The 26,391-nt window shown below is 49.2% G+C and overlaps 2 protein-coding genes across 3 annotated transcripts in view; one reads left to right on the top strand and one right to left on the bottom strand.

The window, feature by feature from the left end:
- ADAMTS10 (ADAM metallopeptidase with thrombospondin type 1 motif 10) overlaps positions 1–10,718 on the bottom strand; it is a 66,469-nt gene extending 55,751 nt beyond the window's left edge. For both annotated transcript variants that reach the window (XM_061355966.1, XM_061355969.1), the window contains exon 1: positions 10,670–10,718. The gene's annotated coding sequence lies outside the window, so the exon portion shown is untranslated. The remainder of the gene's footprint in view (positions 1–10,669) is intronic.
- LOC133213620 (tyrosine-protein kinase ZAP-70) lies at positions 274–25,322 on the top strand. Its single transcript, XM_061355970.1, has 13 exons — positions 274–949; positions 15,484–15,940; positions 17,237–17,397; positions 18,002–18,140; positions 19,917–19,995; positions 20,661–20,701; positions 21,685–21,733; positions 22,307–22,487; positions 23,098–23,304; positions 23,577–23,769; positions 23,994–24,134; positions 24,648–24,760; positions 25,114–25,322. The coding sequence occupies exons 2-13, from the start codon at positions 15,539–15,541 to the stop codon at positions 25,235–25,237; spliced, it is 1,830 nt and encodes a 609-aa protein (XP_061211954.1). The 5' UTR covers positions 274–949; positions 15,484–15,538; the 3' UTR covers positions 25,238–25,322.
- The last annotated feature ends 1,069 nt before the right edge of the window (positions 25,323–26,391 follow it).

Here is a 26,391-nt window from a genome sequence, read left to right on the forward strand (position 1 = left end):
TTGGCAATGAAATGCCGTTCAGTTGAGTAATGCTGAAAGATAGCTTGCGTTTTGCATATCTAACCTTATTACCATATGGTTTTATTCCAATCAGTCCTAACAAGAGCAAGCTCAACCTGACAAGAACAGGATCCTTGTCCCAGCTTCTTTTACAATAGAGTCTTCTGCCTGCAATGAGACTTTGGGATTCTCCATCCACCTCATTGAGGCATCTCTTTGCATTCAGCAGACAGAAGTCACAGTGCTGGAGCCTTTCTTCCCATTCACCTGAACACTGACCCTCTACCCATCTCTACCAGGTCAATGAGGTGGCAGTGAGCTGTTTACCACGGCTGGTGACGAAACACAGAAGCTTTTCCCTTCTGGAGAGGGAGACATGACCCTCAGGAGCAGCTGAAAATCCTGCCAAAACCAAGCACCATTTGGTGGGACTGGTTTAGGATGGTTCCTAGCCCAGCTGGTTGGGTTATATGGCCATTTTAGCACAACAAGAACTAAACAGAAAGCAGGGTAGGAAACGTAGGCTAGGAGAGGCTTCTTGAGTTGCTCAGCCTAGCTCTTGACCATCACAAACCACAGCTCCAAAGGAGCCCTACTCAGAGACAGCTCTTTACCACCTTCTTCAGATCCGTTTTCTTCCATAGAAGACCCATGCCCTGGCACTGAGAAGCTCTCTGAGCCCTTTCACCCTTCCGAGCTACACAGCTTTTGTTTTCTCTTCTTTCCTTTCCTGTGCAGCAAGGAAATAGGTCACATTTCAAAGAAACCAGCAAACAGAGGTTAGCGAATGCTAGGCAGCGCACTGGATGCTGTGGCCCCGTCCCCTCCCATCTTCCAAAAGCAACGTATTTCTCACTCGCCAGAGAAAACTTTCCCTCTTTTTTCCTTTCTGTCTTCAAAATCGCTGTCGCCAAGCCCTGACAAGACACCCCACCCATCTGCAAGCCAGGTAAGAGGCACTTGTTTTGCTGTTGGTACCTTTCATAGCTGTTAACGCGCCATGGCTGCTTCTTTGTCTCGTACCTTTCTGCGCACTGTGGAGCACTGGGGGTTTGGTGGCAGGAGGGGAGATCCTGTGACATGTTGGTGTCAACAGGCCCAGATTTATTCACCATGCGACTGCTCTGCCTGTTCTACTCTTTACTCCATTGGTTCAGAAAAAAACCTGGTGTAAGTTTAGGGACCATTGTCCTCTTTTTGAAGTCAGGGGTGGATTTAGGTCAGAAGATGCCGAAACAACAGACTGTAGTCCAATATTCAGGCCAAATGTTCTCTTTTTACCCCCGGACATAACATCAAAACTTGTCTCCTCTGGGAGTTTCTCTTTAAACTGCCTACCAGCCTTAGTGGCAATGTGGGGACATTTAGGATACCTGGCACCTGCTGAATAATGCTCCAAATACTTGAGAAGGACTTCAGGGATTTCCTACTGACAAATACACCAGCAAATATACCCAAAACCAGAGGCCTCTGTCAAACTCACATTTACTTCCTTCTATTTCTTCGTCTGTTTTGCTCTGCACTTGTCTGTGAAAAACAGTTCCAAGTCCCATCAATTCAAGGTTATGGAATAAACTAGAACAAAGGAAAGTTGAGATTAAACCTCAGAAAACATTTCCTAATGGGCAGATCTATTAGACTGTGGAATAAATGCTGCAGGGACGCCAGGGAAACCCATCACATGGGCAGAACTGGAGAGGGGACCGGAGAAGGGACGAACAAACTGATCTACATGGTTATGCTTTCTGATATATTTATGGTATCTGTATCTTCAACCTTTCATTGTCCTTTTCCCTCTGGAGAAGAGAAAGGGTCAAAGTCTCTAAAAAGCTTGCTGAAGCTCCTGGGAATGGGATCTCCTAAAGAAACATGGATGATGCCACAGCAGCAGTTAGAATCCACACATATACACGAGTGTGTTCAATGACTTTAAAAGTTAATTCCCATGAAGACCTTAACCAGAAAGAGGGTTTCCTCAGAACTGTCAGACAGGAAGGATTATGCCACAGTCTCTGTAGAGCCCTGTAAGGCAACTGGCTTCACAGAAAGCAGAAAACCTCAGAGGCACCGGGCTCTGTACATGATCCAGGCTCACTCAACCAGCTACGTAAACCTTGGCTTGAGCAGCCCAAGTCTGAAAGGTCCAATATGGTCAGAAAGGACAACAGATGTGTCAGTTAAGCCAAGCTTTGACTCACTCAAACCCCAAGCAGGTGGGATCAGCAGCACGAAAGCTGAGACGCCAATGGCACAGGATGCCACTGAGATGATGGTTCTTTCATGTCTAATCATTGTGTTGGTCTGAGTTGAGTGATGTGACTGGGAACAGAAAGATGCAGGGAGCAGTTGCTACCAAGGGGCAATGAGAAAATTAATCTAGAGTGTTAGAAACACACACAAGTACAGAGAGCTGTTTTCATACAACTTAAACCCCCCCACATTTTGTTTATCACTTGCTTTCCCAGGGATCTCTGCTAACTCATACGGTAGCATCAGGTGAGAATGTCAGACTAGGTTAAGAATTGAAGTGTAATACTTGCATAGTCCTTTCCTCACCGGTGCAGGAATATGCCCTTCAAACACAGTTTTCATCACTCAGTGTGCTTCCTTAGTCTTGTAATAACCCCAGAGGTGCCAGGAAAGGCCCTCCTGGGTATGGAATTGCATGGGCAGAGCAGAGATCAGAGCCAGGCTGGAGAGAGCCCTGAACAGATTCCAGAGGCCATGGAGAACATGGGGCAGCTTTCTACAAACTCCATACAGAGCCAGCAAACAAAGTTATAGCCACTGTAAGGGAGGCAGAATGGCTAAAGCATGAACTAAGGTCTGAGATAACTCTGCTTCCCTAAATTCTATTCAAGTAACTGTAACAAAAAGCCTTTGCCATTATTTAGAATAAACCAAAAGCCCTGTGCAGATCTAACCCATTATTTCTCTATGCCTCTTTTATACTTGGAGATAGAGATAACAAACTGCCTGTTAGTGGAACATTTCAACACTCAGAACAGACCTTTTCATATAGGAAATGACTGATGGTGAACACAAACTTCCACTACCACTTGCAAGTCACACGCTTTGCCCAAACACATGCTGGTCACACACAAACACATCCTTACCCTTCAGAGCTAATAAGCCTTTGCAAGAAGAGCAGAGCTGGTCAAGTCCAAGTCTTTAGCTTGCCCTGCCTCCAGTTGTATTCATTTTCCTCCTCAGGAATTTCCTATGACCGCCCTGCAATCCTGCACAGTCTGAAGTTTAATCCTCATAACACAAACCAGCAAATACAGCCTCACTCTGCTTTGAAACAGTGCTCAAAGAAATCCTGAACAACAGCAATGAGGCAAAGTTTGCGCCTCCATGTTGATGAAGGCCTACCAAGACTGTCACTAACCATCAGGACAATGTTTTACACATGCAGTTTTGGAAGCTCAGCTGGATGTTGCAGAATTCCCCTCCTTGTTACAGATTAGATTTCAAGCTCAGATTCCGCTTTTGTCTTCTAAAACTCCAAGCAGAACGACTGATGCTCAATAAACTTTGCTGTCAAGCTGCACATTAGGCTCTGGGCTGAGTTTCTACTTTATTTGCCTAGTTTGTAATCTTAAAGCTCCAGATCTGCCAGTGCCCAGGCTCCAGTGAACCCCAGGGTAGCTCAATCACTGCTCTGGCCCTTCCTACAAACCTGGGCAAATATTGCCTGGGATGTTAAACATGCCCTCGGCATACAAGAACCATCTCCCACTTCTCTGTGGCTACTTTGGTGAGCAGCAAGTGCCAAAGAGCAAGCGTGGAGATCTTAAATTCATCACCCAATGGACCGTTTTCAGAAGCCCCTTGTGAAGGATGACCTCAGACTGCTTCTGCCTGCTGATTGCCATCGTCTCTCTGTTCATACCAGGGCAGATTAGCCAAAGACATCATTTCCTAAGTCACAGGAGCCTCTTAAGCCAGTAACAGCCTTTGGATTGTGGTGCTTGATTTGCTGCTACTCAGTGCCTGCCTCTGCACTACGTTCAGAGCTACCTGAGCTGGCTTTGGGACTGGAAACATGTGGCTGTGGTCACCCAGTGCAATGCTAGTGCAGGATCTTTGTGGGCAAGAGGTGTTAAAGGCAGCCACAGCTTGCTAAACACTTCTCCATGCCATTGGGCAGACCCTGCATGAGCTGAGCAGCAAATTCACACAGGATCTTCTGCAGGTGCATCACAACATAAGGATCCTTTGCAGCAACCCTGTGCTTGTACTTGGACACTGCTCCTGAGCATGCAAAAAACCCTCATAGGACTGAAGTTATTTGCAACTGCATAGCTAATCTGGACTGAAAGGGATGGCAGGAGGGTTTGGGCACTTCTCTCAGATGATGCAGAATTACTTTAGCAGGGACAGATGATGGGTTGGTCCAGTGAAGAACAGATTATTCACTTTTTCCCTTGCCCATCTGCTATCCTGCTCCTACCTGCCTCTTCTCCATCTCATTAAAAAACTCCCTGCATGCGGCTCTGGAACACATCACACTGGTATCTATAAAGCTGTTGGGATCTGCAGGTGGAAAGTTCACAAGGTTTCATTTAATCTTATTATTTGGTTTTATAAAGTGAAAATCATGACCCTCTTTCCATCAGATGCTTGTGCAGATCCCAGAGATTACTTGTGAAGTCATATATGTATGGTTTGCCCCTCCTTACTTATTTGAGATTGTATCTTTCATGCCCAGAGCTAAGAAAGCAGAGGTAGGAGTACCCAGCATAAATATGATATGACAACTAGAGCCTTATTTTATTAAGTTAATACAGCTCTAGGGAGGAGTGTGAGACTATGCACATTTCTACAAACCAGTTGAAGAAGCATCCTCCCTACATCCTACATCTGAAATTCAAGGACCTGTAGTCATTGTCATACAATCACAGAGTGGTTTGTGTTGGAAGGGACCTTAAAGCTCATCCAGCTCCCACCCCTGCCACGGGCAGGGATCCCTTCCACTGGAGCAGCTCCAAGCCCCTGTGTCCAACCTGACCTTGAGCACTGCCAGGGATGGGGCAGCCACAGCTTCTCTGGGCACCCTGTGCCAGCGCCTCAGCACCCTCACAGGGAAAAGCTTCTGCCTTCTATTTAACCTAACTCTCCCCTGTTTAAGTTTGAACCCAGGACAGAGGAATATCAGCGAGGGTCCTGCCAGACTCAAACTGTGCAGACGGGTACTCGGCACAGACTCCAGTGCTGTGGCTGAGCTGGGAAAGAAGCCAGCAAACACTGCCCTAAGGAACATGATTTTGATACAGGAGCCAACAATAGAGAAGAGCCCTACAGCCACAGCGAAGTGTGGCAATAGCTGCCAGAAGCACGGGTAGAGTTTCCAGTGGTGCCTGCATCCCTCCAAAACCCTGTTCCAAGGGCAGGGTTAAACAGCACCGGGTGCTCCTGGGAATTCAGCTGGGCCCACGCAAGGCAGGACATGCCCTGCAAGGCTTCCCTGGGACCTGGAAGGATTTCCACTCCATCTCTGCTAAGAGTGCTAAAGAAAAGCCTATTTACAACTAACTGTTGTTGCTGAGGCACACCCACTATGCAATGAGCTGTGAAAGCAACTACAATTGTGTGAGCAGTGCCCCAGCAACTGCCAGGAACATCCAGCCTGTCCCTCCATGGCTGGATGCAGTCCCACAGCCTAGAGCGCTCTGCAGCACAAAGCTCATGGACCACTATGTTCTCCTTGGAGAATCTGGGTTACTGGCATCCCACATGTCCAGATGGCAAGAGGAGGAGGCTACAGGAAGGTGAAGCAGAAGATGGGTGACCAGAAAGTTTCCTGTGAACCCTCCGCTGCTTGTTCTAGTGTCTTGTGCCCAAGGGGGAAAAGAGGATGGGTGCTTTCAATGGGGTGGTTGGGTACAAGGTTAGTACAAAGTTGGTTTTCCTTGGTGGAAAAGTTAAGGGAGATGGTGCATTTTACCCATGTAAGAACAGATTGAGGACAGGCAGACTTGGATTAATACAACCTCCCATTGACAGCATAGGAAGGACAAAAGCCAAGAACTTACCATGCTGCAGAGAATGAGCTGGCTTTTCACCTCAGTCACCATGTAAGCTGGTCACTGATTCATGTTACAGACATGTTCTGGAGAGTATTTACTGCATGTAACCCTGGTCCACAAGCAAGGAGAGGAGTCCATCCTCATTTCAGACACTGGTGCTCAACAAAAGACCACCAAAAATGTCAACAGTGGATGCAAAATGATTCTGCATTCAGTGGTTTTCGGGTTTCCACAGAACATCGGCCAAACTGGAGATTACACTGGCCAGAGAAAGAAATTGAAAGTATTATTTTCCCTAATGGAATTGCAGAAATTAGATATGGGAAAGTCCTATTAGCTCATCCCAGTTTCTTCCTGCTAGGGAGGATTGTTCCCTACAGTACATTTTCTGATCTCATGTTAAGTGACCAGCAATGGGACTTCCACTATTTCTCATGTTCCATATCCTGATAAATCATTAGGAAATGTTTCTTGATAACCAGACTTACTTTCCACTGATGAATACATTCTCCTTTACCCCATATCATCTTATCGGCACATTCAAACCAGCTTTTCCTCTCTGAAAGAGGATCATGCTCCTTAGATACCTTGCTCTCAAATTTCCCCCCATCACTCTTGGTCAACAGCTAATGCATGCGCTCCATCCCTAAGAGCTGTACTCATTAATCAGTCCAGTCAGGCCCTTCATTGCTCTCTCCTGAACCTGTGATGTTTCCAACACTTCTACCATCAATTCATCTACTGGAATAAGTAATCTCAATAGCACCAAGTTGCTGGGATTATGTTGGCCACTGGTACTGAACCATATGGGTGGTGTTTATTTCTTAAACTAAAGGAACTATTCTGGTCTGTTGCACGCCAACAAAACTCATCTTTGCAAGTCTGAGAGGGCACCCAGTGCTTTGCCAGCCTCTTCCATGCCTGGCAGCAGCTTCCCCCTGCTCTACTTACAGTAAAAGTCTGCTCCTAAAAGCCAGTGCTACGGCTGCAGCACTGGCGGCAAGCACCAGATGCCCAACACATTCATTTGGTCATGTTTGGATCCACTGCTTAACCCCCTTCTCCTGGGCTTCCCAAGTGAGATTGAGAAACCCTGTGATTCACGACCATTAGAGCCCATGGTGCTTACTGCAAGCACAGAGAAGTGCTTTGCTTTGTGTCTCAACCAACTTCTGAGTTGGATCTTTATGCTCTGCCTGCCCAAATCCCCTCTAGCAGTGCTGGAGAAGGTTGTCTCCCTGTTACAGGCAGCACAAAAGCTGCTGTACCCCATTAGAACTGATAACGCAGCATCCTACCAAGTGCAGTACAAAAAGTGGGCATCCCATCAGGAAGGCATCACAGCCCAGTGGCCAGAGAGCCCTGAGCACCAGAAGCAAAGAAGGTTTTGGAGCTCTACACCTGACCTGATTGCAACTGCACACACAGCGGTCCTCATCTCCTCAATTTGCTCTATCTCTTCCTCCTCCCTGTCTTTCCTTCCCCCTGGGCTTTCCAGGACACAGCCTGTGCACTCCTATGGTGGTTGTGATCTTCCACAGATCACAGGCATCGCAAAACATAAACACTGCTAAAGTGTAAGCTCAGATATTACTCATATTGACAAGCATAAATGCAGATGTTTATGTAACAAAACCACTGTCATTTGGTGGCTGGGAATAGAGTTGTCAGCCACTTCACCACCTGGTGCAGGCAGGGGGGCAGAGGAGAGAAGGGCACATTGTTCAGCATCCAGCCTGCTTAGCAGGTTTCAGTCCTTGCAGGGAAAGGACCCACTTATCACCATCAGAAGGACTCAGACCAGTGCAGGACACTGAGTTTATGTCCAGTAAGATGCGTCACAGCCAGTGCTTGCTTTGGCTCAAAGCTTTCTGTGTCAGCTTTACTGCACCAGGCTCAGCATCAGTTCCTCATGTGAATACCTCAGTTAATCTTTGTGCTGCTTGCCACTGCCCACATGCTCTGCACTGGCAGGAGTCAATGGCTAGGCCCATGAATGCTGTGTGCTAAGTTGTTTATCTCAGCCAAAGCCCTTCACAGGGTCATGCAGGGAGGCCAGGTAGAAACAAGCAGAAAAGCAGAGCCCTTCTCCTCTGACTTTTTAATGAGTTACTGCAGATTTCTCTCACTGGCTCCATGGACCCATTTATTAGCCCCAAGCCCCACAGCATCCTGCTGGAGCACTGACTCTTCTCTCTGGTTAGCTGTCAACACCAGCTCCACCTTGGTGGCAAGGACAAGCTCTGTGCTCACACATCCCCAAGACAAACAACTTGACATCATTTCTTTAGATGCCATGACCCACAGCTGAGTTATCAGACCCCAGGAGCACTTGGATAGGAGGCAGGAAACGGCATGTACTGTGTTTAACTACGTACCTTAGACCCTAATTAAAAGCTGTTCAGGATCAATGGGTCTGGAGCCAGTGTGGCTCTACAAAGGATCAGCAGGGTGTTTTCACAGCCTTCCAAACTAAATCCACATGCAACAGCTCAGCACAAGCTGCCTTAGGACCACACAATGACTGCTTTACCCTGTCGCACAGCAGTGTGCTCATGGACCCCAGCTCCCACCTATTCCAGAGCTGCCCTTAGAGGGAAGGTGCTCACCTGGGATACTTGGCTTGCTCTAAACCAGGAGCAGCTCCAAGGTCACCAAAACTCAGGTTTCTATTCCTGCACGAACCCAGTCACTGAAGCCTAAAGCAAAGCTCTGCTCTGTGGAGGATGCAGGGGTCTGGGTACTTGTGCCAGGCCACATCACTGGATGTTCATGAAACGTTAACGTCAGCTTGAGTTTAAACAAAGACCCATGTTCAGTTAAATTTTCTGTGGTTCTCATTACAGCATTTTAGGAAAAATATGGTTCTCTGCACTCTGATTTATCAGGATCTGTGGGGCTCCTACCCAGAATCATGGAATCAACCAGGTTGGAAAGACCTTTAAGATCAAGTCCAACCATTCCCTCAGCACTACCAAGGCCACCACTAAAGCATCTCACCAAGGGCCTCATCTACATGGTTTGTGAACACTTGCAGGATAAACACTTGCTCAGGGATCTTTCAATGGAAGATAAGCACTAGATAAAGAACCAATACCCTTTTCTATAAGGGAAGGGCCAAGTATTTAGCTCAAACTCCTACAGCTGGTGGCAGAACTTGAGTCAGCAAAGCAGACTAAGAGCAGCCACTTGCATTGCTCTGTGCTGCAATCCTTGGATGCTGAGGAGCACACAGAGATTCACGTGCTTGGTTCTGTCTTTCCATCCATACTCCCCAAGGACAGCACAACCAGACAACAAGGTTTTAGTAAGAGACAGATGCACTCTGCTTGATAGAGCATGTGATACACCACAGGCATGACCACACGTAAACAGCAAACAAGTTTATGCATACAACAATTTACCTGTGTTAACCCAAAGGTAGTAACACACCATCTGCATGATCCAGAGACCCACTGGACCAGCCTACTGCAATACTCTCACTGCGCTTTGCCTCTTTGACTTCCTCGCTATGGCACTGCAGCAATACCTGCCCCAGTCTCCTGGGCAGCAGCAGTGCAGGCTCCTGAGCATCAGTGAGGAGCCCAGAGGAAGCAGGGTAACCCCAGAACACCGCTTTCTGGGAACCAGGCAATCCCGGCCGTTAAAACAACAGCTTGAACAAGAAAGGGAGCCAGTTCCACCCACCAGCCCCCATGCAGGTGGCCTTCCCCCTCCCCAGCCCCCTCCTTCTCTCCTGCTCTTGAAGCTAGAGGAGCAAATTGCTTCCACTCATTAGCATTTGACAAATAACCACAGAAGGAAAACAAGTCCCCAGCAGGATATGAATGAGCTCAGGCCTTTATTGCCATCTGACTGCACCAAACAAGCATGTCATCAATTTTCCATGCTCTATTGCACCATTTCTCCCTTTCTGGGGAAGGATGAGCACCCTTGTCTGCTCAGGCAGGGTTCAGAGTGGCCAAGTTGAAACAGAGCAGCACAGAGCCATGAGGTAGGAGCAGAGGTGGCACATGGCATCTTCTGAGCCTCTGGGCACAGGTATGAGTGTCAGGCTGGCTCTGCAGGAAGGGCTCATGTATCGACCCATCAAACTATAAGTGTTTTAACAGAGCTAAGGGGACCCAAGGCAGCCTGCCTAGGTCACATCCTGGCTGAAAGGAGGCACAGAAAACCAGTCACCCATTACCTCTACCATTGGGTCAGCACTGGTTGCTTCTAGAATAGATGAACTAAAGTTAAGGTCAGAAGCATTTGAGCAGAACCATGCCCTCTATTTATATTTGATCACCAGTAATACTGGGACAGGGTGGCACAAGGTCTCTGGCCAGGGATTTAGAAAGGGGAAGATGGGTACTGATCTTTCCACCATCAGCATTTCTCAAAGCCTGTGTCTGGTGCAGTCGTGTCACTGCTGGGAGCCTTCACACCAAGCACATCCCAGGAGCACCAGGTCCCTCTGTGGCCCTTGCAAGTGCTGCTGTGCAATGTTAACGTTTTTCCACCCAAAAAGGCCTGTGGGCTGTTGCTGGGGCCAAGTGGTTCCCATGTTCCACTTCGAAGAGGGAGGAGGAATAGGAAGCATCTCTGTACCTGGGGTGGGATGCACAGGCAGTGGAGGGGCAGTTTGGACTTACCTGCTTGCTTCAAGGGCAGCAAGAGCAGACAAGGTCCTTAGTGGAAATGAACCAGGTTTTCCTGTGGAGTAAACACAACCCTTTCAGGCAGGACTGAGTCAGTGATACTCACCCAGATGCTTATCTTGCCATGTAAGCAGAAGGCTCACTGTTCCTGAGCACAGACGTAAATGGGCTCACACTTTCACAAACTCCCACTCGCACGGAGATCAAGTGTTAATAAACTCTTGAGGAGCTGAGGTTTTAATGAAGAGTCAGCAGGGAGGGTAGGAAAGCAGTTACAGCCAGGAATGTGAGTGCTCATGAGGAAATCTTGGGAAGAGCTGCCATGGAGCGCATAAATAAAATTAAACGTTCATCAGGAACAATTAGAAGGATGCAGCCAGGCCAATCCAAAGTTCAGTTTTTCAGGTTTTTCTTTGAACTAAGAAGCATTCCAAGTTGAATCTAAGCGATTTCAAGCCTTTTGTTACATAATTCAAAACCACCCCATGTGCCTGAGCTCCAGGAATGAGCTCTTCAGCTCATCCTCTTGCACGGTGCCAGCTCCTCCTGGGGAGAATGGCCTGGAAAGGGAATTTGTACACTGCAGACAGACATTTCTCAGCCCTTCACATCTCCAGCCAGGCTCTCCACTGTAAATCAGTGCTCAGATAAGCAAAAGGAATCCAGGGGAAGGGATAGGGGACAGCAGCTCCTGTGCAGCCCGGGGAAAGCCAGGTCCCTGTACATGGCCAGCATCTCTGCAGGCACTGCAGCTCTTCCCTCTGTACCTGCTGCTCGAGACCCACTGTGCTTTCTACCACCCCTCTCTGCACCTCTGACCCTGCTCCCACCTCTAAATCCTGCCTCCAGCCTCTGCTCAGCCCTGCTCTGCCGAAGGGCTGGAAAGAAAACGCATTTACTCGTGCATTAACTGCAGATGGGTCTAGGCAAGGCACTGCGACAAGCATCTTCCTTGCCCAGGAGGTGCTCAGAGAGGCCAATTCACACCAGGAGGAGACAAAGAGGTAGCGCGGGCCACTTGGGAGCTCAGGACAGAGCTGACGCGCAAAAGCGACTCCCTCCCCATCATTCAGGCTGACCTCACCTCTCAGCCACGGCACAGGCGCATCTCCCGCGCACATTCCCACTCTCCTCCATCTGCCTGCCCTCCCTCCCCAGTTAAACACCTTTGATAAGCTGTTAAAGAGCCCCCTCCCTCCCCAGTTAAACACCTTTGATAAGCTGTTAAAGAGCCCCCTCCCCACATTGCCAACACAAACCTTAGCAGCAGCTCTGCCACCACCTCCTGAGCCCCCTTAAACCCTCTCCAAGGCTGATTCCCCATTGCATGGCTCCCATGCTCCCAGGTCTCCCCTGGGCAGGTCCCTCCTCTCCCCCAGGCTGACCCAACCACCTTAAAGAGACAGCCCAGCCAGCCAGGGCTGTGTTATACAAGGGATTATTGCTGGTAGGACACTGATACAGAAAATATGGTCCTAACAGGATGCTGAAGCATGCCAGTGCTTCCTCCGGTTTCACCAGTGCACCCTGCTGCTCACAGGACTGGCTCCAGATTTGCACAGAGTGGTTCTGCTGTTCTGAGAAATGACAAAATCCAACCAGTTCCTGATGGTTCTTGTCTCATCTAAGTAAAAGCAAGTGGCCAGTGATATATATAGATCTGATCGACATCTCAAAAGCTTCCTGTCTGCCTTTCCTGTGTGTTGTGGTGCACAGATTCAAATACTTTTTACACGCTGTTGCTTTTTTCAGCGCATCTTCATGTCAGCACCAACTTGTGGCCATTACCACAGGAGCTCTGGTCTTAAGGCAATTCTGTCTAAATGCCTTTTCTAACCTGGGGATGGTGTTGTTCCTGAAGCCAATAGCAACACCTAGGGTTTGGGTCACTGCATCCCAAAGGACAAGAGATTCAGCAGCTGCTGGAAAAAATCAGGTCCTTTTACTTGAAATTAAGAGTGGTGGAGAGTCCCTTCCACAGCTTCTTCCAGGCACTGGTTTGTTATGCTCATAGAAGCAATCCATGAAATCAGTTCTCATTTTCATCTGCATTTTACAGTGTCAGAAAGCAAAATCTACATGAGGTTTGTGCGGGTCTGTTGAGGTTGTATCAGGGTTGCTCAGGTTGCAGAGGTAGTGTTAGGAGCAGTGCTGTAGTAGGGAAGAGGAGCTTATCTATGCCCAGAAGACCCTGTGCTGGTGGATGGGAAATAGGAAGAGCCAGGATGGTAGAATAAACCTTTTTAAATCAAGAGCTTCAGAGGGGTTAGGAATCGTCCTGTCCAAATCTGCCCTTAGACTTGCAGGATGTGACTTGCCTTCATGCCTGGGGACTTGGGAGTTTTTTCTAAATAGGGTAATTTTCTAAGAGGTTTCATTTGTGGCACAAGGCTTGTACGAAACGGGTGGCGTCATCTGAACCAGCCTCTGATCCCTGGGTTCACTCTCATATCTCTATGAGTCTTTCTTGACTCACAGCCCTGTGCTTGGAGAGGAAAAGCAGCCTGTTTATAACAGAACCCCTTGTGTAGGCAGCTGGAAACTTTGTGGGAGCTGGGTGGTCATCAAGGGCTTCTGCCTTCTCATTTTCACCTCTGAACAATTGCCAAACATGTTGCATTTGCTGTGATGTGGTCCTGGACTTGCCAGAAGAGGGAATGGGCACATTTGGGTGCAGTGTTCTCGTTCCTAGTCACTGCTTATCCCAGGTAATTAGTGGAAATTAGTAGCACATGAAGAAGAACATCAATCTTCCACTGCCCACTCAGCACTTCTTCTTCCTGGGCTTGTGGACATGACTCATGAGCCTGACTGGAGTTACAAACAAGAGCTGTAATCCTCACTTCTCACATCCTTCCTTCCTGGGACCTGCCTTCCCCTGGGACCAGGCTAAGGCTAGGAAGACCTGGAAGTTGTCTTGTCTCAGGAGCTGAACCTGGGGATTATGCCTGTCCAGTGCCTGGGCTGCTTTGATGCCTTCAGACCTCAAGGAATCAGGACGTTGCCTTGGTTCTAAGCACTGACTCCAGTTCAGGTTTGCCCTACAGGGTGTTTTCATTTGCTTTCCGTGCCCCAGACTGGCAGGTCTGCCAAGACCCCACTTTGCTTCGTTTGATGAAAGGGGCTTCACAGCTCAGGCTTATTTGTGCTGCACTTGGTATGGTTTATGCTCGTCCCGCACCCAACTGCAAACGCCACTGACGGCTTCCTGTTGTGGTTTCCTGCCTCGGCTAAAACGCCTCCTCCGCAGAGCCTGCTCTCCCTTCCTGTTCTCATCCGGGCCATTGCTGGTCTTAATGAAGACAATAAATAGGTAGAGAAGAGGCTGGTTGCCACAAATCCAGCGCCCCGTGGGTCTTTGCTGTTGCAGGCTGAGCAGAGCAGCGTGGCTGCACACAGCAGAATGGTTTCTCTCTGATCCCTACCCCATTCCTGCTGACACAAAACCCGTATCAGGCCAACCCCTTCCCAGCTCCAGCCATCCCAGAGGCTGGCAGGACCTGGCCCTGTCACTATGCTGCTGAGTGGGCTGAAGCAGGCAGAGTAGATGGAGCAGGGCTGAGCACCAGCCCAGGCACAGCTCCAGCCACTGCCTGGGAGCAGAGGACACTACAGGTGTAGTGCAGTGGGCCCAACACGTTGGGCAGTGACTTCTCCCATCATGTCCAGAAATGAGAGTTACACTGGGAAGCCTACAGGGCACATACCCAGTGTGCTGGCCAAAGAGACAGTGTGTTTTTCCACTCTGAATGTGGGTGACGCATTTATGGGATATGTGGATGGAGAAAAACCCTTCGATCTTTTAGATGTCAGCATTTGCACAGTGACAAAATCAAAGATCAGGCTCCAGGGAACAAATGAATATGATAATGCTTCTATTAATTGCTGGAAATTGGCTTGTGTTTGTGAATGGGATTTTAGATTATTTGATACCAGACCTATAGCTCTTTGGCAAAGGGGTTCTGCAGTGACTTGGTCACAAAGTGCTGTTTCTTGCTGGTTCCCACTGCAGCTGATGCTACAGCAGCACATTCATTTGGGGGTTTATGGTCTTCTGAACAGGGGGCTCCAGTAACACTTGCACATTGCAGCTTGGCAGAGACAGTGGGATTAAACTCCCGTTGCAGTGATGGTGGTCACATCTGAGCTCCGGCCAAATACAGAAACCAGCCAGAGTCAGGTATTGTGGGAAAACATCCCTAAAGTATTAAGAGACAATTAGAGGAAGGTTCCATCTTGTTGCTGTCATCTGATGGTCAACATCTGACCGGAAGCACTCAGATTTAGGTTTATCTCCTTTTGCTATGTTTGGTGTAACTGTGTACCTAAATGGGTTTAGACCCTTAATGCCCATCTTGTGTTTGAATCAAGTTGCAGTTAAGATTTTGGCATTTTAGTTCTTCATGGCAAAACTGATTTATTCAGAGAGGCAAAAGAATTTCCTTTTATTGTGAACAGGGCTGGTGAGAAAATGGTAGGAAGTCAAAGTTAAAAACTTTGGGATGGATTAATAAACACATTTTTAATAGTGAAGATATTTAACTGCTGGAACCATTCGCTGTAGGATTCGGTGCATTCTCTGTTGCTTGAAATCTTTAAATTGATATTAGATGGATTTTTACTTACACTTTCATCAGGGCAGGATTCACTGGGGGATATGAATGCACCCACTGTAACACCAAGTGGTGAAACGACCCTAGAGGGAGTCAGCTGAGGGCTGAGGAACCCCCAGGGAGATGAGGCTGGATTCCACCTAAACCTCTCTGCAAACTGACGTGTTGGTGAAGAGTTCTGCTTCTCTCTTCCAGCCCGAGCACCAGCAGCACGTGAGCCAGCCCAGGCCATCCCGGTGAGCGCACGGAGATGCCAGATGCTGCAGCTCACCTGCCCTTTTACTACGGCAGCATTGCCAGGGCAGAAGCGGAGGAGTACCTGAAGCTGGCGGGGATGTCGGATGGGCTGTTCCTGCTGCGGCAGTGCCTGCGCAGCCTGGGGGGCTACGTCCTCTCCATGGTCTGCAACCTCCAGTTTTACCACTACGCCATCGAGCGCCAGATGAACGGTACCTACGCCATCGTGGGGGGCAAAGCGCACTGCGGGCCGGAGGAGCTCTGTGAGTTTTACTCCAAGGATGCTGATGGGCTCTGCTGCACCCTGCGCAAGCCCTGCAACCGCCCCAGCGGTGTGGAGCCCCAGCCCGGTGTTTTCGACAGCATGAGGGATAATATGGTGCGGGAATACGTGCGGCAGACGTGGAAACTCGAGGTACTGGCTGCTGCCAAAGGTGGGGTGGGACTGTGCAAGGGGTGCTCCCTGGGGCTTAGTGCCACTTGTCACTCTGACCTCCTCTTGTCGCTGTCATCCGCCTCTTACAGCATGGTAAAACAAGGCTCTTCTCCTCAGAGGCTGCAGGCACTAAAAGCAGGCTTAAATCTCTCTCTTCCAGTTTCCTCTTCAGAAGCAGGTCTCAACATCTTCGCAAACCTTCACTCTTCCTCTGTGTGGTGCCTGCTCTGCAGGACGTTGGAGCTCACTGCCCACCTTGCAAGCATTTCCCCATTTCCTCCTCTATGGCACATGGGATGCTCATTTCAGTCAGGCCAATGTTCTCCCTGTGAGCTGTCTGTGCCTCCATAATGTTGTGCTGAAGATGTAATAAAACCAGGCTTAAATTCTTGCTCAGGATTTCCTCGCTCTTTGAAGTCAGGGGAGGTTTTCCCTGTGAGACTGAGGTACTGGGCACTGCATCATGTCTCTCCATACAGGCAAGTTCATGGATTTTATTATAGACCGGAATACACAATACATGTATAAGGCAAAACTGTGAATGGTCACACTGGGAGCCACAAAATTATCTCCTTCTCCTTGCTGTCACCGTGACATTGCCTAGTCAGACACTTCCAAGTTCTCCCAGAAAGATGGCTTGTGCATTCTCCCTATGGAGCCTTTCTTGGATAGATCTCGAAATCTGATCTGGTTTAGACCAAAGGTGTTTGACAGAAGGATGTGTCCTATAGGGTTTCTCCAGGAAGGTGCTGGATGCTGGTAGATAACTCAAAGGACATTGCCACCTACTGGCAAAGGAAAAACTACAGTTGTTTATAAAGCATGGGGGGCCAATAAATTCAATTTAGGGTCCCCCACATGATTTCCACCGCTTTTAACAAGTTGTGTCCAGGGGCAGTGAGCAGTCAGGCAGAAGCACCAGAAAGAGGTCCTGGTCTTCCAGGAATGTGAGGCTGAAAGACACCCAGGATCCTGACCTCAAGACGCTCTGTACAAATGTGATGACTTCCCTGTTCCCTCAGCAGCAAGTCAATGGACTTGCTGGATTCAAGGGATGGGACCAATTTAGATAAGCAAGGAATTCTGCTCTGCAGCAGAACAGAATTCAACTCACTATTAAGATAGTCATGATTAAGACCACAGGCACTTCCATTACGAGAGAGAAGGCCGTGTTTCCTAGGTCATCTACCCAAAAAGGGTGCAAAATAAACTGTGTTGAAGCCACGCAAGAAGGCAGCAGAGTGGCAGAAAGCCTCCTTTCTCACTCTTTTCCAGGGGGATGCACTCGAACAGGCCATCATAAGCCAGGCTCCACAGGTAGAGAAGCTCATTGCCACCACAGCCCATGAGAGGATGCCCTGGTACCATGGTAACATCACCCGGGACGAAGCTGAACGGAGGCTCTACTCAGGGGCACAACCTGATGGGAAGTTCTTGTGAGTACGGAAAGCCCTGGCAGATGTTGTGAACTGTCCTCTTTACCATTTCCCCCCCTCCACTACCCTCAAGTTACTTGTTTCACATGGCAGCTCCTGAGAGGAGATTTAGCTGAATGCAGTCAGGCTGTGGTTACAGGTCTCTCAAAGACAGTGCTTCATCTCCATGAAGAGCCAATCTGGAGCTTTATTTGTCTCTCATGTTTAGATATCTCTATGCATTATGTGTGTTAATGCACCAGATGATATGAGATGCAGAGTTCAGGGGTGAGGACATTTAACACTGACATGTAGACAATGCATGGACAATAGAATACAGGAGAAAGCATTGGCTCTGTATCTCTGCCAAGGTGAGACAGACCTTAGTTAAATTATCTCCTGAATGAGTTAGGGAAAGAAAGAATTAACTGGACAGGGTGGAGGAGAGAAGCAAGAGACAGAAGGTGAAGGGTCCCTTCTCAGCCTCTGCAGAGGGGTGTCAGGAATGTGGCAATTCCAACAGCAGGATGCAGGAACACCTTATCATGTGCCCACCACCACTGCAGCCATGATAATCTGTAGGGCAAACCCTAGGGCTGTTTTTAATAGTTCTCTTTCCCACCAGGCTGAGAGAAAGGAAGGAAAACGGCACCTATGCCCTCTCCCTTGTCTATGGCAAAACCGTGTATCACTATCGGATAGACCATGACAAGTCCGGCAAGTACTCCATCCCCGAGGGGACTAAGTTCGACACACTCTGGCAGGTACTGCACTGTGGGATGCTGACCATTGATCCTAATAAAGGGAAGGCACTTTTCCCCTGTTAGTCTTGAGGGCCAGGCCAGGCCATGTGGAGCTCTAAAAGCTTTAAGACCACATATGGGTGGTTGTAGTCCCTTCCAGAAAACTCTCACATTCCCTGGGGCTGGGTGTCTATCAGATCCCCTCCTTTCTGTGCACTCCTAGCCAAGTGGATCTAAGTCTGGGGTATCACAGCAGCTCTGAAACAGTGCTGGTTTTACCACTGCCTTCACGCCTTACACCAGTCCAGTGTCTCTCCAAAGGAATAAGAGGATCAGTGCTTTTCATGTCTAGCATCAAGCCAGGGTACTTGAGATGCTGTATTCATTATACTTGCACCCCATCAGCAACCATCACACATTCAGCCACAGTGTGCACCCTGGATCTCTATGTGCAGCAAGCCCTGATGTGATTGCTCATCCCAGGCTGTCCCTCCGGCTCGTCCCTCTCTGCTCCTGGACCAGCAAAACTGCTGTGTGCAGATTGGTGCCTTATGTTCCAAGGGCAAAAAGCAGGGGAGGCCAGAAGCCCTGAGCTAGCTGCCAGTCTTTACAGGACTGAAGATCCAAGCACCAGGGACACACAGAATCATAGAACCAACGTGCTTGGAAAAGCCCTTTAAGCCCATCCAGTCCAACTGTTCCCAGCACTGCCAAGGCCACCACTAACCCATGGCACCAAGGGCTTCATCTACATGGTTTGTGAACACTTGCAGGGGCAGTGACTCCAGCTCTGCCCTGGGCAGCCTGTTCCAATGCCTGAGCACCCTTTAGGGAAGGATTTTTTCCTCATATCCAATCATCCTAATACCCTAACATCCTATCACCCCTGAGAGTCAGGGGCTTTGGGACGTGGTGATGGCTGCCGTGCCCCAGCAGTCCTCATGAGGATGGGGCAGGGGTTTAGGGATTGTGATACATGGTCCAGCAGCTCTTGGCACTGCTGGGGAGTCACACACACCCCTGGAGCCCAGCTCTGCCCCATAGCTCACACCTTCCCCTGCTTTGGGGAAGGGATATCCAGCGTTCCCTCCTGGGCAGGGCTGTCTGTGGGACAGTGACTTTGTTTTGCTGGGTTTTCCAAATTCCCAGGACTGTTTTCACTCTGAATTTGATTGAAAACAAAGGCTTTGGGGCATTTTTATGGCAACGGAACCATGCCAGCTCCCAATTGCAGATGAAATCTGAACCAGGCAGGGGGGGAACAGAAAGATTTGTCTCCTCTGCAGCCCAGTGGCCTGGGGCTGGGCTGGCTGTCTGCAGCCAGAGTCAAGTCCTCACTGTGCTTGAACTGGTGGTAAAGAAACTACCCAGTTTTAAGCAGGAGGTTAAAGACCTGCAGTGGAAACCTAGCCAGGATGCACAGAGCTCACCCTGGGGCTCCTGTGGGAAGCAAAGGATTTCTTTCAGGCTTTATCAAACACAAGACAACTGAAAACCCTTTCTGGCTGGGACAACAACAGCATTACAGTGAGAATGCCCTACCCAGTTCTTCTCCTGGAGGTTTTCCTCTTGTCTTTCTTCAGTCCTTATCTAACTTCCCAAGTTCTTCCCAGCCCTCGCAGGTATCCAGGTACGCAGACACTCTAGGAGATACCTGAGTGCACAGATAGAGGAGAGAAAGGAATAAAGTATTTCTTCTGCCCTAAATCAGAGAGAAATCATTCCCACGAGTTGCTGCAGAGAAAGAGTTGATTTTATCCTCACAACCCTCTCTTCTTCCCCCAATTCCTTTCCCAGTTGGTGGAGTACCTAAAACTCAAACCGGACGGGCTGATTTTCTACCTGAGGGAAACCTGCCCCAACCCCAACATGCCAGGTGAGCTGACATCTCCCAGTGCCATCCCTCGCCTTGGCTTATCACCAAGAGGAGCCAGTTTGAGCAGCACCAACCCAAGTGTCCTTTACCATATCCAATCTTGCTCACACTCTGGTAGTGAGGGAATGATGAGGTCCTCTGGCAAACTGGGCAAGTCTCATGTCCTGTTTGCTAACAGTGGCCTGGCCTAGGGTGGCCCAAAGTCAGGAGCAGATGAGGGAATCAATGCTCCAAATTGGTTAGAGACTTCTGGTGCCACAAAGGCAGCTTCTAAAGAATGACCTGCTCTTTAGGCAGCAGGAAACATGCCCTGCAAGTCTGGCTCCTGGGGGGTCTCTTGGGCTGAAGACTCAAAGCCATGGGTCACTGCCCTGCTCCAAGTGTCACAGATGTCACCATGGGACCTTCAATCTCTTGGATGGGGGGCTCTGGGGAACAGCTCAGCCTGCTCTGGAGATTGTAGGGTGCTCCAGTGGGCCTGCAATCCCTGAGGGCTGGTGTGGGAATAGCACCCACATCTAGGCACGTTTCCAGACCTTTGTTGCCTAAGAGGGAAGAGGGGGATGAGACAGAGGCAGCCACACAGTCCTTCAAGGACTGATGCTGTTATCCTTCTTAGGACATAGGCAGACTCTTAATAACGACTTCTCTTTCCTGATTCACAGTGTCTGCAGCACCAGTTCCACCAACCCATCCCTCTGTGAGCGTAAGTCTGGGGGGGGGTCTGTTCTATTGATACCTCAGTCGTTTAACATTATTGCACTTCAAGCTTGCTGCTCAACCTCTGCTTGCTCTTCAACCTCTGCTCTAAAACTCTGTAACTCAAATGGAATATATTAAGCCCAGCCGCAACGTTGTCCCCTTTCCAGCTTGGATGGGGATGAGGAATAGCTGGGCACAGCTACCGTTAGAGCTGAAAATGGTTTCCATTCATACTGTGCTCCTTGCAACATGTGGGGCTGTCCTTGGGGAGCCCTCTCCCCCCTGCCCTCCTTGCCAGGCAGGAGCAAGGAAGACGTGGTGGGATTCTGGGAACACTCAGCCTTGCTGCTGGCCGCTGGCCACTGGCCAGGTCTTTGTGCTCCCTCTGTGTCCTGGCCTCGGGGTATGGCTGCACTCAGTCACCGCTCTCTGTGTTGAAACCAGCCCCTTCGGGCTCCCTGAGCCCATCCCAGGCCCAGCAGAGGCTAAATGAAGGCCTGAGCATTCACCCATCATTCCCAGAGAGCTTTCACAATCTGTGGTGGGATCCCATGTCACGGCGACCCTGCTGCAAGCAGTGCTGGCGTTCAAAGCTGTGCTGGACAAACGTGTCCCATGCTGCTTTGTCACTGTCTGCTTTTGGGATGGTGGTACGTGGTGTCCCTGCTCACAGGGGCCGCTCTCTGGGCAGGTAGGTGTGCTGGCTGCTGCCTTCAGCCTTCCTGTCACAAAACAAGCTGCAGAGACTTGGCTTGGATGACCCATCCTACTGCAGGAGACTTGTCCCTTTGGGGCACTTCCAGGCAGGATTGGAAGAGAAAAGTCAGCTGGATACCACTGCAATCTCTTGTACACACCCCAGGGTTTTTAGATGGAACCACCAGCTGGGCACTGCTGGGTCGCAGAGCCCCCATCCCTCTCCTCTCCCATTACAAACTGAAGCAGTTTCTGGCTTCTTTATGCACTTCATCCCCATTTATTTTCCAGAGACACCTGGGGCCTCTAAATGCAGATGGATACACGCCAGAGCCTGTAGGTGAGCATCTTTGAAAGCCCTCTTGTCTTAACAGGAGAGAGGACCTGGGGATGTTACAGGAGCCACAGGGTTACCTGACACATCTACATCACTTTCTGGTCAAAGAGCTGTATTACCAAGCTTTCTTACAAAGGCACCCAGGAGTACTCAGTGATTTCAGGGTTCTGAGAGAAGAATATTGCCAAACTGCACCAGTGAACCAAGCCTTATCCAATTCCCCATCATATCCAGTAAAATAATTCCAGTCTTATTCCCCATTTTCCATCCTGTCTGCTAAATACTCAAGTGTATTCAGTTCTATTTCAATGGGGTGAAGTCATGCACATGCCCAGGTCCTGCAGGGCCTCATATGTGGGTCAGAGACCTCTCCTCATCCTGGCTCCTTCAGCAGCTGTAACTGGGAGAGGCCATGGGGTGTGAAAGGAAGGGATGTGCCCAGGAGGGAGGTTTTAGTGCTGGAGCCTGGGGGAGAATCAGTCAAGAGACTAGAGAAAACCTGCCCAGTCAGTGAGGGAAGGAGGCATGGGAAGGGTACCTCATTTGCTGTTACTAACAACTGCATCCCTTGGGAAGGTGCAGGGAAGTCGCGCCTGCTACCCATGGACACCAGTGTCTACGAGAGCCCGTACAGTGACCCTGAGGAACTGAAGGATAAGAAACTCTTCCTGAAGAGGGACCATCTGATGATCGATGAAGTGGAACTGGGGGCAGGAAACTTTGGCTGTGTCAAGAAAGGAGTTTACAAAATGAGAAAGTGAGTGCTGCCCTGAAGGATGCTGAGGGTTAGCCTGTTTCTAGGTAGATGGACCCTAGGTGATAATGGGGTGGAGGTGTGAGATACCCTGGAATGTCAGTGATGACTTTCCAGTGACTTTCAGTGGCAGCCTCATTGCCCAAGAGTGTGATTGCACACTCCCTGGCATAAGACTACCACTTCTGAAGGCATTTTCTGGGCTCAGAGGAGCAAGTCCATGCTTCTGAGGTCACCTTGGTGCACGTCAGGGCAAAGAAGTGAGACTGAGGAGATATGCCATCTATGCTGTCTAGGAGTCCACAAAGATGGCCTTTGCCCACTGTGTGCCTGCGTTTCCCCCTTGAAAAATGACAGTGGTGGTGCAGATCTCTGTGTGTGAGGTGAGGCATCTTCAGATGGCAAACACTGGGCTACTATTACAAGGGCGAGGTGGTCCTTTTCTCTTTAGCCTTCTAGTATTGTGTAGGGATCTGTCAGAAAAGGCCACTGTGATTGCTGTTGAGAGATCAAACAGTATCATGTGAGAAGCAGGTTACATTCCTGGCTATGATACCTGAGTCCAGCTGCTGTTTAGTTCATCCCATGTGTGTTCCTCTCACACTCTATGTAGGAAGCAGATCGATGTGGCCATAAAGGTGCTGAAGAGCAACAATGAGAAAACGGTGAAAGATGAAATGATGAAGGAAGCCCAGATCATGCATCAGCTGGACAACCCCTACATTGTCCGCATGATTGGGGTCTGCGAGGCAGAGTCCCTGATGCTCGTGATGGAGATGGCTTCTGGAGGGCCGCTCAACAAGTTCTTGGCTTCCAAGAAGTGAGTACTGAATAAGACGTGTCTGGCTGATCTTCTGCACTTCTCGTCAAACTCTTTGGTGCCAGGGGAGCCTAGCTTTGTGGGAAGCTGATAACAGCAGAAAGAGATGTCTTTTCATGTGAGGTAACTGGGACTGATGCTTCTGGAGCAGGGATGTCCATGTTCATCCTGCCTTGATAGGCAAGAAGAAAGCTAGAAAGCTTGAAGGGGACCGTGGTGTGCAGAGCAATGGCAGGTCCCTTATTACTGTGTCATCCTTTCATCTTCCCCAGAGACGAGATTACAGTCAGCAATATCGTGGAGCTGATGCACCAAGTATCCATGGGGATGAAGTACTTGGAGGAAAAAAACTTTGTCCACAGGGACCTGGCAGCCAGAAATGTCCTGCTGGTTAACCAGCACTACGCCAAGATCAGTGACTTTGGACTCTCCAAGGCTCTTGGTGCCGATGACAGCTACTACAAGGTAAGAGTAAGCATAGCAAAGGTGAACAGGGTCAACAAGACAGCAGGGCTTGGGCTCCATTTGGGATTCAGGGCTTGGGACCTTGAGCTCCCAGCCTAGGGAAGGGGATGTTTTCAGCAGTGTGGGATCACATTTGAGACAAACATTGAGCAAAGCAGAGTTCAGGTTCAGTTCACAGCAGTCTGTGTCTCAGGGTGGAAATATTCCCCTTTGCTTTGCTACAGGCCAGGACAGCAGGAAAATGGCCTTTGAAATGGTATGCCCCAGAGTGTGTCCTCTACCACAAGTTCTCCAGCAAGAGTGATGTGTGGAGCTATGGTGTTACCATGTGGGAGGCCTTCACCTATGGGCAGAAACCATACAAGGTGAGTCAGAGCCAGGTCCATCACAGAGGAATGCCACAGTTTACTCTCATTCTATAACAGGCTGACAAGCATTAAAACTATCATTTCTATTTCCTTGTGTGGGTTCTCTTCCCACTGTCAGAATGGAAAGGAGACAGGCTCACTTCCACTTTACAAAAGGCACAAATTAGATTGTTTGGATCCTGCAGCTTTGTGCTCATTTAAGGGAGAAGAAACAGAAAACAAAATGATTTGGGTTTGAATGAAAGCAGAGCTTCCCTTTGATCCTTTTGCTCACTTGCAGAGATGAAAAATCAGTTGCTCAGCCACTGCTCTGCCCATGCTTGGGTTGAGTCCTGCAGGCTGGGCGCAACACCAGACACTGCTGCTGGGTGCTGGGCTGAAAACAGTGACTGTACGGGTGTGTGGTGCATGGGCCCAAAGCATTACCCTGGACCCTGCTCTAATCTGTCCCCTCTAATCCTGTTGCCAGTTCCAAAATCCTTAAGCATTTCCTACTTGATCTTATCCTAGAAAATGAAAGGTCCAGAGGTCATCAGCTTCATAGAGCAAGGGAAGCGCATGGAATGCCCCACGGACTGCCCGGCAGAGATGTACACCCTCATGCAGCAATGCTGGACCTACAGGTAAAGCTTTCACAAGCTCAGCTGTTTGCTGGGCGTAAGAAGAGCACACAGTGTCTGGATGGGAACACCACAAAGCAAATGATGTCTCCTGCCTTGATCTCATTCCCTGGTCCATGATGAACGATGCACCTATGTCTTTATTCTCATACCCCTCCATTTGCCTGTACCAGTCCTGGACAATGTCAGAATGTCTGTACCTTTGACCCTCTCTAACCCAGAAAAGTCCCATTCGCCTTCCTAAGCCATTGTACAACTGGGCTGCTGTTCTCCCTCAGGTTCTTTTATGCTTGGAATCTTCTCAGTCCACTTTAGTCCTTTCTGCTGACTCTATTTGTTCCTTTCTGCCCTTGCAGATGGGAAGAACGTCCAGGATTTATTACTGTGGAAAACATAATCCGCTCCTACTACTACAGTATTGCGAACAAGACAGAAAATGGGCCAGAGACAGAGGACAAGTCAAAAGAAACTCTTCCTTGAGCTTCCTTCTCTGCTCCTCAACACGCTCCCTTCCTGCATGGGACCTGGAAAGGCTCTTTGTGAATTGTTGCTTTAATCTCTCAAATGCTGGTTTTGTTTCTCCAGTAGTTCCAGAGCTAGGAGCCTGGGAGTCACAGCAGACAGGGGCACTCAGTTGTGCCTTGTGTCTCCAAAGAGCCAGCTATGATGTACACCTTCAGCCTGACCCACCACAGGACAGAACAGACAGTATTACAGCTCCTTCTTACTTCCAAAACTAACCCAGGACCTCAGAGCTTAGTGCCTACCAGGCTTTCTAAGGATGAACTGTGTTGGCTCCAGCAGACCTGGATTATTCCAAATCCCTTAAACAATTCTTTGCAGGGAAACCACCTAAATTTCTAGTGAGGTTTGCATGGGGTATGACACAAGGGAGCCATCAAGTCCCTTTCCCCTTGGCTTAGGGCAAGAAGTAGGTTTGCTCCCAGGAATGATGGGGAGGAGCACTGGGACAGAGCTGCATGGTGCTACTGCTTTGTCCTCCCATTGCTCACCTCCTGGGTCCCATCTGGCCCCTCTGTCCTGATGAAATAAGCATCTTGCTTTTCAAGCCTGAAAAATCGGTCATTTTGTAAATAAACTCTATATTTTTAACATACCTACAGCTCAGACTATTGAACTATCATAAATGTTTGCAAAGGCTTCAAGCCAGGGTTTCCCTCCCTGATGCTCTCCATAACCCTGCAGAGTCACTAATGTGGTCACCCTTGGGCTGGCTAAAGTGCAGAGCTGGAGCTTTCTTGCAGCCAACAGTAGATATTCAGCCTCTTCGTGGAAACCCACCTATCAAGGCTTGTAGGGGATGCACTCTGGATGCAGTGGATTACCCATGCTGAGGGCACTGTGGTCTGCACTGCTACAGAGAGCAGAGTGGTTGTGAAGGCTGGGGAAGCAAGGGAAACTGGAGATTAGAGCCCTGAGAGGCAGTGGCTAGAAAGGCTTATCTCCCATCATCTTCTGGTACCTGAAAGCCACACAGTAACTCACACTGAGTATCTTGTCCCAGAGGTAAAATAAACAGCTACAGCCCAGGCCAGGGCACAGCCCTTAGCTAAAACCTTAATGGGAGGTGGATTTGATCTGAAGACAACAGAGGAGAATTCAGGTATGAGGCC

This window comes from Neopsephotus bourkii, unplaced genomic scaffold, assembly GCF_033783945.1.
Source record: "Neopsephotus bourkii isolate Nb327-2 ecotype Australia unplaced genomic scaffold, CSIRO-AGI_Nbou_v1 NB_838, whole genome shotgun sequence".
NCBI lineage: Eukaryota > Metazoa > Chordata > Aves > Psittaciformes > Psittacidae > Neopsephotus > Neopsephotus bourkii.

Coding starts and splice junctions, on each gene's coding strand:
- LOC133213620 (XM_061355970.1), top strand. CDS start 15,539: ATGCCAGATGCTGCAGCTCACCTGCCCTTTTACTACGGCAGCATTGCC. Junction 21,734..22,306: donor ATACACGCCAGAGCCTGTAG/GTGAGCATCTTT, acceptor TCCCTTGGGAAG/GTGCAGGGAAGTCGCGCCTG. Junction 24,135..24,647: donor ATGGGCAGAAACCATACAAG/GTGAGTCAGAGC, acceptor ATCTTATCCTAG/AAAATGAAAGGTCCAGAGGT.